Source organism: Procambarus clarkii, chromosome 23 (assembly GCF_040958095.1).
Source record: "Procambarus clarkii isolate CNS0578487 chromosome 23, FALCON_Pclarkii_2.0, whole genome shotgun sequence".
NCBI classification, from domain to species: Eukaryota; Metazoa; Arthropoda; class Malacostraca; order Decapoda; family Cambaridae; genus Procambarus; species Procambarus clarkii.
Window position 1 is genome coordinate 34,611,740 of NC_091172.1, and position 14,691 is coordinate 34,626,430.

The 14,691-nt window shown below is 47.5% G+C and overlaps 1 protein-coding gene across 1 annotated transcript; it reads left to right on the forward strand.

Annotated features, from left to right (window-relative positions):
- The first annotated feature begins 646 nt into the window (after positions 1 to 646).
- Positions 647 to 8,580, forward strand: LOC123764013 (uncharacterized). The gene is made up of 6 exons (XM_045751462.2): positions 647 to 781; positions 3,515 to 3,740; positions 4,759 to 4,910; positions 5,446 to 5,566; positions 7,443 to 7,608; positions 8,038 to 8,580. Exons 1-6 carry the CDS (start codon positions 730 to 732, stop codon positions 8,218 to 8,220), a joined length of 900 nt encoding a protein of 299 aa, XP_045607418.1. The 5' UTR covers positions 647 to 729; the 3' UTR covers positions 8,221 to 8,580.
- Positions 8,581 to 14,691: the final 6,111 nt, after the last annotated feature.

Here is a 14,691-nt window from a genome sequence, read left to right on the forward strand (position 1 = left end):
TCTTGGGACACCTCACTTGTTACACCGGCTCGAGACCTCCGCTCTGACTATGACTGTTTTCTGGCCTTCAGGTAATTCTCACCCAGTTCATTATCTTCCCAGTTATCCCAGCTTGCTTCTCCATCTTGTACACCAGCCTCTCACAAGGACCAAATACGTTTGGACAGTCTACGTAAAAGAATGAGAGTGCACATCTAACTGTGACTGTAGATGTTGAGAGGGGGGTAAGGGGGATCATGGGGGGAAGGGGGGTGATGGAATTATGAACATGGTTGTTACTGAATGGTAGGGAACGGAGACCGGGTGTGGGGGAGGGGGGACTTGTGTTGGTGAGGGTGTTGTAGAGATGAGAGAATGGTCGGGAGGGAGGGAGGAAGGGAGGGAGGACAGCCAACTCTCCTATCAGGTCAAACTTCCCGTTGCCAACGCGAGGTCACCCACACACATTAACCCCTCAGATACCTTGACCACAGAGACCAGGAGCGCCACAGTCTACCCCAATAAAGACTGCCGTGCTGTGCCCCACACGACCCACACCAGCCCCAGCTGTGTGGGTGAGCAGCGGGGTAACGTGTCCCCAGCGTGAGGGAGGAGGCATCACACTTCCTGCAGAGTGCACGAGTTCCAGGCTCCGCCACGTCTGGGTGGGAGGGAGGACACGTGTGAGTGCGTGTGTCCAGTCTGGCACTCTGACAAACGCACTCGTCCACTCCTTGTCACTCACTCATCATGTCAACTGCTGCTAGAGTCATGCTGCTGCTCTTCCTCTGTAGTATTGCTGGTAGGTGTTATTGTGTCGCAGGTATAGCTGCTGCTACTGCTGCTGTTGCTGTTATTGCTGCTACTGCTGCTGCTGTTGCCGCTGCTGCTGCTGCTGCTGCTGTTGCTACAGCTGCTGCTGCTGCTGCCGCTACTGCTGCTGTTGCTACAGCTGTTGCTACACCTGCTGCTACAGCTGCTGCTGCTGCTGTTGCTACAGCTGCTGCTGCTGTTGCTGCTGCTGTTATTACTACTGTTGCTGCTACAGCTGCTGCTGCAGCAGCTGCTACTCGCCTTGCTATATCACAAGTGGACGTCTCTAGTGCCACAAGTGGATGCCTCTGTGCCACAAGTGGATGCCCCTGTGCCACAAGTGGATGCCTCTGTGCCACAAGTGGATGCCACTGTGCCACAAGTGGATGCCTCTGTGCCACAAGTGGATGCCTCTGTGCCACTAGTGGATGCCTGTGCCACAAGTGGATGCCTCTGTGCCACAAGTGGATGCCTCTGTGCCACAAGTGGATGCCTCTGTGCCACAAGTGGATGCCTCTGTGCCACAAGTGGATGCCTCTGTGCCACAAGTGGATGCCTCTGTGCCACAAGTGGATGCCTCTGTGCCACAAGTGGATGCCTCTGTGCCACAAGTGGATGCCTCTGTGCCACTAGTGGATGCCTCTGTGCCACTAGTGGATGCCTCTGTGCCACTAGTGGATGCCTCTGTGCCACTAGTGGATGCCTCTGTGCCACTAGTGGATGCCTCTGTGCCACAAGTGGATGCCTCTGTGCCACAAGTGGATGCCTCTGTGCCACAAGTGGATGCCTCTGTGCCACAAGTGGATGCCTCTGTGCCACAAGTGGATGCCTCTGTGCCACAAGTGGATGCCTCTGTGCCACAAGTGGATGCCTGTGCCACTAGTGGATGCCTCTGTGCCACTAGTGGATGCCTCTGTGCCACTAGTGAATGCTCCTGTGTTACAAGTGGATGTTACTATGTAAGTAACGGATGATTCCGTGTTACAAGTGGGTGCGTTAGTGTCACAAGTAGATATTTCTGTGTCACAAGTGAATTCTTCTGTGTTACTAGCGGATTATTCTTTGTAACAAGTGGCTGCTTCTGTGCCAGGAGCTGTGACCCCCATATATAACCAGCGAGCAGAGGTGAGACAGGCGGAGCTCTGTGCTCCCCAACCTCTTATAAGGTTCTATGCCTCGGATGAAAGTAACAGAGGCGTCATGACCATTATTCATGCAACACAGTGGCCACTTTACGAAACCTGTACATCTCTCATCAATTATGGTGGCTTAGTATTTATTCAACAGATTAAGAGTATAGGGACGCTGCGACTATGCCAAGAACAACATTTACTTCCATAGCTCAGAAGCTCGTAGTCTGTTCAATGTTTATACAGACAAAGCCGCCGTGAATGAGATAAGATGTACATGTTTCGCAAGAGGTACGGAAATGCACGATGAATTCTGGCACCAGATGTCAGCTAAACAACTGTGTAATTACAAAATCAAGTGAGCACCCACCAGTGAGCCCCCACTAGTGAGCCCCAACTATTGAGCCCCCACTAGTAAGCCGGCTCTACTGAACCGCCACTAGTGAACCTGCCAATAGTGAGCCCCCCATTATTGAGCCCCCCACTACTGAGCCCCCCTCCACTAGTGGGCCTTGTGGGGATCGAACCAGCGGGTCAGGAGTTGACCCAACACATTTACCATCAAGCACGATATGATATTTACGTCAAGTTTTCGTCATGAGGTTTAACCATTTAGTAAGTCATGGTGGTGTGTGCTCCCAGCCTGGCCTCAGCTGCCACACACTTCCCCGACTCAGTCCTCACTCATTATGTCCACGAATTAAAACACTTGGATATGAATGGATCACCAGCGACTTTAAATTATCTATATTAATCACCAATGGACAATATGTATAGATATATAGGTTGCATCATGAAATACAAATACAATATTTTTCCTCAGGCAGTCACAATGTTTCACACGACACCAACAGTTCATCAGACTATTTCGTCTTCCTTAATTCCATGTCAGTACTGTGTGGTATCCTCCGGAGACACGTAACACGACGATATAATACACCGTCACAGTAGGGGCGAGGCGGGAATCACATCTGTCGACGTCAACCAGTATTTAGGACGTCATGTCACCGGGGTGAGAGTGAGTAGAGTACTCTCTGCTCCAGTTTCTGCCGGCGCTCATTACCTTGTCCGGCGACCCTGATTGGCCATCAGGATTCCCGCCACCTGACGAGCCGTGCCGCGCTTGTTAAACAACCCTCATGGGCGTTGATCTCGTTCATCCTGTAATAACAATATATACATGAACCAGTTATAATTTATTTTGTACCTCCTAACGCCAGAGGAATTTAAATTCTTCCTAAGTGAGACGAATTAACACTTTTCTCACTCCCTTTACGTAACAACCGCCACTAGTGAGCCCCCCACTGGCGAACCGCCACTAGTGAGCCCCCACTAGAGAGCCGCCACTAGTGAGCCCCCACTAGAGAGTCGCCACTAGTGAGCCCCCCACTAGTGAGCCGCACTAGTGAGCCGCCACTAGTGGAAACAACTGCAAATCAAACTGAGACATCAAAACTAGTTAGCATGAAGTGGAAGGTCAGGCGGGCCCAGGAATGGAAAGCAACACGCCACAGTAGAGCGCTGAGCACTAAGCCAGGTGACAACTCCCAACCTGCTGAGTCCTTTATGTCAAATGTACTCTATCTCCTCAGGTGACATACGCTGCCAGAGTGACAACCCCGCCAGTGATGGCGACGACGGCGGCCAGGTAGACGCAGACGACGGCGGCGACGACGACGAGCAGGATGCCCCTGGCGAGGACTGTCAGCCCTCCATAGCCGACACCTGTTTCAACGACCTGTCGGAGAACATCCTGTGTCACGTCGACACTCCGGTCGACCGCAACTGCACCTTTAGGAACTCCAGAGACTTTTGTGTGTGAGTGTGTCACCCTGGCTTGTGAGGCGCCTGTGTCACGCTGGCTTGTGAGGCGCCTGTGTCACGCTGGCTTGTGAGGCGCCTGTGTCACGCTGGCTTGTGAGGCGCCTGTGTCACGCTGGCTTGTGAGGCGCCTGTGTCACGCTGGCTTGTGAGGCGCCTGTGTCACGCTGGCTTGTGAGGCACCTGTGTCACGCTGGCTTGTGAGGCGCCTGTGTCACGCTGGCTTGTGAGGCGCCTGTGTCACGCTGGCTTGTGAGGCGTCTGTGTCACGCTGGCTTGTGAGGCGCCTGTGTCACGCTGGCTTGTGAGGCGCCTGTGTCACGCTGGCTTGTGAGGCGCCTGTGTCACGCTGGCTTGTGAGGCGCCTGTGTCACGCTGGCTTGTGAGGCGCCTGTGTCACGCTGGCTTGTGAGGCGTCTGTGTCACGCTGGCTTGTGAGGCGCCTGTGTCACGCTGGCTTGTGAGGCGCCTGTGTCACGCTGGGTACTGTGTGTTACATGCTGAATGGATGAGTATATCTTTTAATATACTGTAGTGTATTTGCTGAATAAATAGTATCATTTGGTGTATTATTCGTGCTGAATTAAGTATCTCTTTTAGTATATTGTAAATGCTAATGGGCGAGTACATTGAAAAAATATACAATACATTCAGAATGGACGAGTATCTTTTTTTAGCATACTATTATTTTGAATGAAGTATCTTTTTGAGTATCTTTCAGTATAGTATCTTTTTGAGTATCATTAAGTACAGTATTTTTTCAGTATCTTATGTAGTATCTTTTTTGAGTATCTTTAACTAACTCTCCTTTCATTACTCTATTAAATGAAAATTAATGATAATTCTAAGAATTAGGAAAATAATTTCAATTGAATATTCTAATATAATAATAATAATAATAATAATAATAATAATAATAATAATAATAATAATAATAATAATAATAATAATAATATGTGAAGATAACAGGTCCTATGTTATCTCTTATGTTATCGTGTCCCCTCCCCCCCCCCAGGGGTCTGGACGACGCCCTAAACTGCACGTCAGACATCGTGGACAACGGGTGCAGCGCGGAGCAGGGCCGCGACACCTTCGATGTCTGGCTACGAGGGATGAGAGCGGTCCACCGCGCCCTCTGCCTCGGTCGCGACCTCTCTCTCATTGATAGTGCGTCCGGTGCTTGTTGTAGGGGTGGGGTGGGGTGCAGGTGTGGGGAGGATACAGGTGTGTGTGTGTGTGGGGAGGTGGTGAGGTGGGGGTGGATACAGGTGTGTGGGGAGGGTGTTGTGGTGGTGGAAGAGGGAGGGTGTGATTTGCTGGTGAATGATATATGTTGCTATTTGCTCTTGGAATAATGGTGGTAAATGGTGCTGTTGTTAGCTGTAGTGGAGTTGTTTGTGATGGTGGGGTGGGGGTGGGGGGTGTTAATGGTAATGGTAGTGGGTGTGGTGGTAGTGGGTATGGTGGTAGTGGGTGTGGTGGTTGTGGTGATGGTACTAGTATACAAGTAGTGTTTTTCAGGCTTGTGGTGCCGGGCAGCAACTTGTGTGGACGAGATAATCTTAACCCTTAACCACACACACACATATATATACATATATGAAGATAGCGTCATATACATATATGAAGAAAGCGTCATATACTAAAAGTCAATATTACTGAGTGAACAGAAGACGTGTAACATCTCTTCTCTCCCTTGTAGACATCCTGAAGAGCTCCAACTGCTGGAAGTTCAAGAAGTTCGTCAAGTGTGCGGAGGAAACAGCTAACATAACCCACGTCAGTGACCTCCTCACTACCAAGCTCGATAGATATGAGTGCAAGTAAGTACGGTCTCACTTCATGCAGGTCGGCGTTCAATCCCCGACCGTCCAAGTGGTTGGACACCATTCCTTTCCCCAGTCCCATCCCTAATCCTTATCCTGACCCCTCCAAGTGCTATATAGTCGTAATAGCTTGGCCCTTTCCCCCTGATAGTTCCCTTCCCTTCACTGGTGTGTGTGTGTGTGGGGGGGGGGGGTGTCTCACAATACGCTAATGATATATTGAATAGTGTGCCCGCATGGTTCTGCTACAACTCTAGTACATTTACTATTTGTATCTGCAGAATCGAGCTATTAGCTCTTGGACCCCGCCTTTCTAACCAATTTATTTTTCCTCTATTATATCTACTACAGATTATTCTCTCTAACTCACACACACACACTCAGAAAGCAGCAAGTAGCAGCTGTCTAACTCCCAGATACTTAGTTACTGCTAGGTGAGCAGGGGCATCAGTGTGAAAGAAACTCAGCTCATTTGTTTCTGCCTCCGCCAGGGACCTTAGGGCTTCAATCCCAGAGCGCTGTCCACTCAGCCGCGAGGCCCCCACATGTGTATATGTCCCAGGGTTGGTCTAGTGTATGTGTATGGTCCAGTATTGCCATGTCCACTGAAGCGGACATAGGACATATACACATTACAGGAAGCTTCGGACATGTGTATTATACTCACTACGGCAGCCTTGGAACATACACACACTAAGGGTACAGTACCCCGGTTTGAGAGCCCGGCCGTCACAGCTTCATGCCCCACGTCTGCTTGTATACCCATTGTATACAAGTGGGTATACCCACTGTATACTCTCTGCTGTCTTACCTGTATGATGAGTCTACCCAGTAGCTGTAAACTCTTGGAGGAATCGTACTTTTTTTGGTGGTAGATGTTTCGGCAGTATTGATCTTAGTTTATCTCGTAGTTTGTCCTCCAGTAGTGTTAAGACCCGGGCCCAAGATTCACAGCTGTACCTGACTGTATAAAGTGACAGCTTCACTCTTATTTAAGAGATACCTACCTAAACACACACTCTCTATACATATATATTTATTACTGACAAATAATTATTTATCTTATAATTATGTTAAATTAAGCATACGTATTTTCAATTAAACACAGCGTGTGTTTTGTTTCTCTCAAACTCGCCTGCTAATTAATTACCCAACCACTTGGACTGGACGGTAGAGCGACGGTCGCGCTTCATGCAGGTCGGCGTTCAATCCCCGACCGTCCAAGTGGTTGGGCACTATTCTTTCCCCTCCTTCCTCCCGACCCAGGAGAACAATTGTGGCTCCTTCTAGAATAGTTGATTTTGTTTACAAATTGTCTAACTTATAGAAAAGTACTATAAAATACAAATTTTAAACTGTACATTCCCATAGTTCACATGGGAAAGATAAGAACCATAGATCAGACCAGCCAATGGCCGGAGACTGTAGTACACAAGTGTCAGGCCACGAAGCTCGTCCTCCTAATAGAGCGTCACATCTTGACATATACTGCACTTTTAGTTATTACATTTTTACGTCCCTATTTTTTCACTTTTTCATATTTGAACCTCATTCCTATTCTTCGTTTCCTTTCCCTTCTAACTTTTTCTATACTTTAACTAATTCTCTTAATTCTAAGCTTTGTCTCTTATTCTTACCTTCATCTCACTCGTTTACCTTCAACTGTCTCCGCCACTCTTCCATTACACGCCTTGATAATGGCCCAACACCAATCACAACATCGTACAATCTTCATTATCAGATGTGTGTGTTGGGCGTCTGTATGTATATATATATATTACAGCCTTCAGCCCAGCAGCAGTAACGTGTTGCGCACCATACTAGACGACCAATAAGTATTAGTAATAATCAGTAGCTCTCCTCCCTCCTACAGCCTGTTGCAGCTCTCAGTGGGGATGTGCAACGCTGACTCGGAGAAGAACCACTGGAAGTGTCGGGGCAAGGCGGAGGCGGTGCAGCGGGCGCTCGCAGTCTTCTTCGCCCACACCTCTTGCGGCGAGGACACCTCCTGCTCCAGGGCCTCGGCACACACTGTGCAGGTGAGGCCGCTCTCACGACCCCTGCTGGTGAGGGACCCAACTTTACCGTCTCTGTGGCGTAGTGGTAAAGCACTCGCCCGGCGCTTCGCGACTACTTTGGCCTGGGTTTGTATCCTGGTCGGGGAGGATTGACTAGGCGCCAATCCATAACTGTAGCCTCTGTTCGCCCAGCAGTGAATGGGTACCTGGTTGTTGAAACGATTTGGCTGGTCGTATTCCGGGGAAAAATTAGGATAAGGACCTGCCCGAAATGGTATGGGTGCTAGTTGCTGTACAAGAATGTAAGAACTCTTGTAAGAAGTTACATCCGATATCGGTTTGCGCATGCGCATTATCTTGTCTTCCAGAATTATTTAGCAATTTGTGAAAATGTGTTACTTTTACTCTCTAATTATATTTCTAGTGAGTTATAGAATGTCTTGCCTACAGGTTGGGGGATCGTCAGGGTCTGCGGTGGTGCTAACGTTGGTGGTGATGCTGGTGGTGCTGTCGTTGGTGGGGGCCATTCTGGTGAAGCACAAGGTCCTCACTATTCAGGCCAGACGCCCTCAGTTCTGCGTCAAGTCTTCCACCACGAACGATGATCAGGAGGATTACGACAGGTTCCAGTAGCGGCGCATGCCCCAGAGGGTATGCAATGACTCCTAGAGTGCAGGCAATGACCCTAGAGTGCAGGCAATGACCCTTGAGTGCAGACTGTTGTCCAAGAAGGCCTTTGGGTACTGGCCTTGATCCTAGAGGCGAGACCTTAGTTCGGAAGGAAGGACCGTGATTCTTGATAGAATATCCACACCTCGACCCCTAGGTGTAAGGTGTCCGACCCCTAGGTGTAAGGGGTCCGACCCCTAAAGAAGAAGTTCCAACTCTAAAACTTAGACTCATGACCATAAAAGGAAAACCCTGAATATTTAAGAAACCCTTCACATTCTTGTCCAGGACGATATAGCCTTGTTCTCAGGGTAGCATCCTTGCATTATATATATATATATATATATATATATATATATATATATATATATATATATATATATATATATATATATATATATATATATATATATATATATATATATATATATATATATATATATATATATATATATATATACCCTAACTCTCAGGGATAAACCAATGACGCAGAAGGATCTTCCCTTACTCTCAAGAATATTTACTAACACTCAAAGATATACCCTGACCCTCCGGGAAATTCTGTGACTCAAGAATATACCCAGTCCATCAAGGAGAGAACCGGTGCCTTAAAGAATATACTATAGTCCTGAAGGAGTATGCCGCACCTCACTCCCAGTCATCCTGCACTCATCCAACTTTGACTCGTTAACTGAGTCAGAAAAAGAGGGAAAACTCCAATCCACAGATCGATGAGTGAATGAGCTATTCTTGACTTTAATTAATGTAAATATTTTTTTCCTCAACAAAGGTGCTCACTGTTGCTTCAACAGTGGTTCTCACCTGGAGGTTCACGGTCCACTGGTGCTCCCTCTAGTGTATCTTCCCAAGCGGCTCTAGTACCCAGCCTGACCTTGGTATACACACGAGAACAACCTTGCAACATACATATACAAGAGCAACTTTGCAATACACACACACAAGATCAACGTTGCAGCATATATACACACTAGAGCAACCTTGCAGCATATGCACACTAAAGAGAGAGAGAGAGAGCACCAATGAGCCAATCACCACTCGTAAATAACACGGTGACCATTAACTCATAAGATAACGAAACATTACAAAAATACATGTTTTAAACACGGTAACACAGTTTAAACAATCTACAAAATAAAATCACAGATAATTGCACAAGTTTTAGTTGAAAGAAATTGATTTAATAAATAGCAATTAAAGTGTGTTAATGGTATTTATTAAGCTGAAATGTTAATTAGTTTTGTATTGGGCTTAAAGCCTATTACCCTCTGGAGGCTTATTAAAGCCACCTCAACACCTTACTGACCAACCAGCGAGTATACTTCAGTCCTGAACATTGTATAGGACTTAAGTAAACTCTTGAGTGTGTATATACAGACGAGTGGGGTACACCTCTCTGTGTACACACACCCGTGTAGTGTTATTGTCTCCTTATGTGTATATAAACTTACTGAAGTGTATGATTATTGAACTGGGATTCGGTACATATTTACAATATGTATGTAGATAGATGAGTGAGTGTGTGATGACCTCCCGACCAATGCATGTACATAATTGCCTTCTATTATAACTGTTTTGCACTGTACATACAACAAATACATCGTACCCACTGCTACTGTATTGTCCATACAACTAAATACATTCCTCTACAGCTTACCCAGTAACACTGTATATAAATATATATAGAAAACAAACAAATGTTTGTCATCATTATACCTGACCTGTTCTCAACTCCATAATAACAGAGACCTAGTTGGTCTCTAACAGATACTTGGTGGGTCTTTAACAGATACTTGGTGGGTCTCTAACAGATACTTGGTGGGTCTTTAACAGATACTTGGTGGGTCTCTAACAGATACTTGGTGGGTCTTTAACAGATACTTGGTGGGTCTCTAACAGATACTTGGTGGGTCTTTAACAGATACTTGGTGGGTCTCTAACAGATACTTGGTGGGTCTTTAACAGATACTTGGTGGGTCTCTAACAGATACTTGGTGGGTCTTTAACAGATACTTGGTGGGTCTTTAACAGATACTTGGTGGGTCTCTAACAGATACTTGGTGGGTCTCTAACAGATACTTGGTGGGTCTCTAACAGATACTTGGTGGGTCTTTAACAGATACTTGGTGGGTCTCTAACAGATACTTGGTGGGTCTCTGACAGATACTTGGTGGGTCTCTAACAGATACTTGGTGGGTCTCTGACAGATACTTGGTGGGTCTCTAACAGAAACTTAGTGGGTCTCTAACAGATACTTGGTGGGTCTCTAACAGATTCTTGGTGGGTCTATAAAAGATACTTTGTGAGTCTCTAACAGATACTTGGTGAGTCTCTAACAGATACTTAGAATCTCTGACAGAATCTTACCGTGGATATTAAAAGAAGGTGCAGAAGCACTAAGTGTGGCACTCTCTATGGTGTATAAAAGGTCACTGGAAACAGGAGACCTACTGGAAAGCTGGAAGACAGCTAATGTAGTCCCAATATACAAAAAAGGGTGACAGGCAAGAGGCACTGAACTACAGGCCAGTTTTCCTAACTTGTATACCATGCAAGGTGAGGGAGATCGCGAGGAAACCTACAAAATTCCAAGGGAATTGGCAGGGTGGACGAAGACAGACTCTTTAGCACGGGTGCTGCAACATAGCAGCATAGAATAGAACCAATGAAGAGCAGAGGTGCCATAGGCACAATCAGAGAACACTGTATAAACATCAGAGGTCCGCGGTTGTTCAACGTCCTCCCAGCAAGCATAAGAAATATTGCCGGAACAACCGTGGACATTTTCAAGAGGAAACTAGATATATTCCTCCAAGGAGTGCCGGACCAACCGGGCTGTGGTGGGTATGTGGGCCTGCGGGCCGCTCCAAGCAACAGCCTGGTGGACCAAACTCTCACAAGTCGAGCCTGGCCTCGGGCCGGGCCTGGGGAGTAGAAGAACTCCCAGAACGCCATCAACCAGGTATCAACCAGGTATCAACCAGGTATAGAGAACACAGCAAACTCCCAATCAGATGTAAATCAGGTCTTTCAATGGGCTACAGAAAATAATATGATATTTAATGAAGATAAGTTCCAGTTATTCCGCTACGGAAAAAATAAAATATAAAACAGAAACCACGTACAAAATGCAGTCAAATCATAACACAGAACGAAAAGGCAATGTAAAGGATCTGGGTGTACTCATGTCGGAAGACCTTACCTTTAAAGAACACAATAAAGTAGCCGTCACAACTGCAAGAAAAAGGACAGGTTGGATAACAAGAACTTTTCACACTAGAGATGCTATACCGATGATGATACTTTTCAAAACGCTTGTGCTATCTAGAGTGGAGTACTGCTGCACAATGACAGCCCCATTCAAAGCTGGAGAAATTGCTGACCTGGAGAGCGTGCAGAGATCCTTTACTGCTAGAATCCACTCAGTAAAACACCTAAACTATTGGGACCGACTAAAGAGCCTAAATCTGTATTCTCTTGAGCGCAGGCGGGAGAGATACATAATAATTTACACATGGAAAATATTAGAGGGGCTGGTCCCAAACCTGCACACGGAAATAACATCACATGAGACCAGAAGACATGGCAGGATGTGCAGAATACCCCCGTTGAAGAGCAGAGGTGCAACAGGTACTCTGAGAGAAAACTCTATCAACATCAGAGGCCCGAGACTGTTCAACACGCTTCCACTACACATAAGGGGCATAACTGGCCGACCCCTCACAGTGTTCAAGAGAGAACTATCAACATCAGAGGCCCGAGACTGTTCAACACGCTTCCACTACACATAAGGGGCATAACTGGCCGACCCCTCACAGTGTTCAAGAGAGAACTATCAACATCAGAGGCCCGAGACTGTTCAACACGCTTCCACTACACATAAGGGGCATAACTGGCCGACCCCTCACAGTGTTCAAGAGAGAACTATCAACATCAGAGGCCCGAGACTGTTCAACACGCTTCCACTACACATAAGGGGCATAACTGGCCGACCTCTCACAGTGTTCAAGAGAGAACTATCAACATCAGAGGCCCGAGACTGTTCAACACGCTTCCACTACACATAAGGGGCATAATTGGCCGTCCCCTCACAGTGTTCAAGAGAGAAATGGATAAGCAATTCCAAAGGATACCTGATCAACCAGGCTATGACTCAAACGTCAGGCTGCGAGCAGCCGCGCCCAACAGCCTGGTTGACCAGTCCAGCAACGAGGAGGCCTGGTCAGAGACCGAGCCGCGGGGTCCTTGACCCACCGGAATCAAGTGCCGGTAACTGTAAGGTAAGGTGCTGCTGTTTGAGCTCCTGGTATTGTAACTGACGCAAGGTAAGGTAACCAAGGCACACTGTGCCCTTAACACCTGAAAAATCATTTCAGAAAACTTGAAAAATTAACCACCATTTCATAATTGATACAAGTTGTTGACTGTTGCAATAGGAGCCAATCTTGCTTAAATATTTAAAGAGGACTGAACTTTTTTTTTTTTTTTTTTTTTTTTTAGGAGCATGGGGCTCGACCCGACCCTTTATGACACTCTTCATATAATCGCAAATTACCATGACATTTGCATGTGTCTAATTGCAAGCATCTGGCTTCCACCCTCGGACTGACAAAAGGAGAACATATCTATATCTGTAAAATAGTATATCTGTTGGAGGCCAGACGCGTGTGGCAGCCTCACCCATGTGTCCAAGACGAGTAACTTTGGTCATGGGGAGTGACATTGGCCAATCAGTATCGACTCAAGTGAAAACATTAAGAAGTCTCGGCAGCTATAGAGACCTTCCCTAAGATTTTCATGACGTCTAAAATATTTGTTGTGTCTCCCATTATGATGTTCAGCAGTTACAGTGCTTCGTAATAAGGAATTTTGTTTAGAGTGGAGAGAGTGACGGAAGAGGAAAAAGGAGGAGAGGACAATGAGGGAAGAGTAGACAGGAGAGTGAGGAGCAGAGGACGAGGAAGAAGAGACCCGGGGACCGCCTGTTATACCCGTTGTAGTATATCTGTGAGAGAGGATGTCCATCTACCAGTCACACAGTAGAAAGACATCCTACCGAGAAGAGAAGCACACACGGGCTGCCACTTCCCGCGTATACAATGAACACACCATACACAGCCTTGACGGGAGAACAGGCAGTAAAAAGCACAACCACTTCAGCCAATTACATTCTTCCCACTAACACAAACGAACCCCCCCCCCCTCACCATAACAACCCCCACGGCAATCCCCTCTCTCTCCCCCCCCTTCCCCGCCAAGCTTGCTGTGGTGGCGCTGGTGCTTAATGTTGCCATGAGCGGATGGGTAGAGGTGAAAGGTAGGGGAGATGAATTGAGAGAGAGAGGGTGAGATGATTGGGGAAGCAGAGGTGATATGAGGGAGAGGGGGAGGCTTGAGGGGGGAGAGGGAGATGAGGTGGATTAAGTAACGCCTAAAAAAGCCAGTCAGGGAGACACTTGGTTTGACCGTTTAAGCTCTCAGAGGAACGACACTCCGCTGTTCCATTCTCTTATACCAACGACGACCCAAACACCCCCCCCCCCCCCCCACGGATGAAGGGGCTTCGTTTTATAGTCCTACAGGTAACTGTCTTCATCTTACAGGCTTACTTGTTTGTAACGAATGTCTAATGCTACAGTCCAGTGTCCCATAATGGTGTTCAGGGCAGGAGACGGTGTATGGTGGTGGAGGCGGGTGTTGAAGAGTGCTGGAGACTGTGTGTGTGGTGGAGGCGGGTGTTGAAGAGTGCTGGAGACGGTGTGTGGTGGTGGAGGCGGGTGTTGAAGAGTGCTGGAGACTGTGTGTGTGGTGGAGGCGGGTGTTGAACAGTGCTGGAGACGGTGTGTGGTGGTGGAGGCGGGTGTTGAACAGTGCTGGAGACTGTGTGTGTGGTGGAGGCGGGTGTTGAAGAGTGCTGGAGACTGTGTGTGGTGGAGGCGGGTGTTGAACAGTGCTGGAGACTGTGTGTGTGGTGGAGGCGGGTGTTGAACAGTGCTGGAGACTGTGTGTGTGGTGGAGGCGGGTGTTGAACAGTGCTGGAGACTGTGTGTGTGGTGGAGGCAGGTGTTGAACAGTGCTGGAGACTGTGTGTGTGGTGGAGGCAGGTGTTGAACAGTGCTGGAGACTGTGTGTGTGGTGGAGGCAGGTGTTGAACAGTGCTGGAGACTGTGTGTGTGGTGGAGGCAGGTGTTGAACAGTGCTGGAGACTGTGTGTGTGGTGGAGGCAGGTGTTGAACAGTGCTGGAGACTGTGTGTGTGGTGGAGGCAGGTGTTGAACAGTGCTGGAGACTGTGTGTGTGGTGGAGGCAGGTGTTGAACAGTGCTGGAGACTGTGTGTGTGGTGGAGGCAGGTGTTGAACAGTGCTGGAGACTGTGTGTGGTGGAGGCAGGTGTTGAACAGTGCTGGAGACTGTGTGT

What these genes read in the sequence shown, in the direction of transcription:
- LOC123764013 (XM_045751462.2), top strand. Translation starts at nt 730, where the DNA reads ATGTCAACTGCTGCTAGAGTCATGCTGCTGCTCTTCCTCTGTAGTATT. An exon ending in CGACCTCTCTCTCATTGATA is followed by an intron (nt 4,911 to 5,445) that starts GTGCGTCCGGTG and finishes TCTCCCTTGTAG; the next exon opens with ACATCCTGAAGAGCTCCAAC. An exon ending in CTCGATAGATATGAGTGCAA is followed by an intron (nt 5,567 to 7,442) that starts GTAAGTACGGTC and finishes TCCCTCCTACAG; the next exon opens with CCTGTTGCAGCTCTCAGTGG.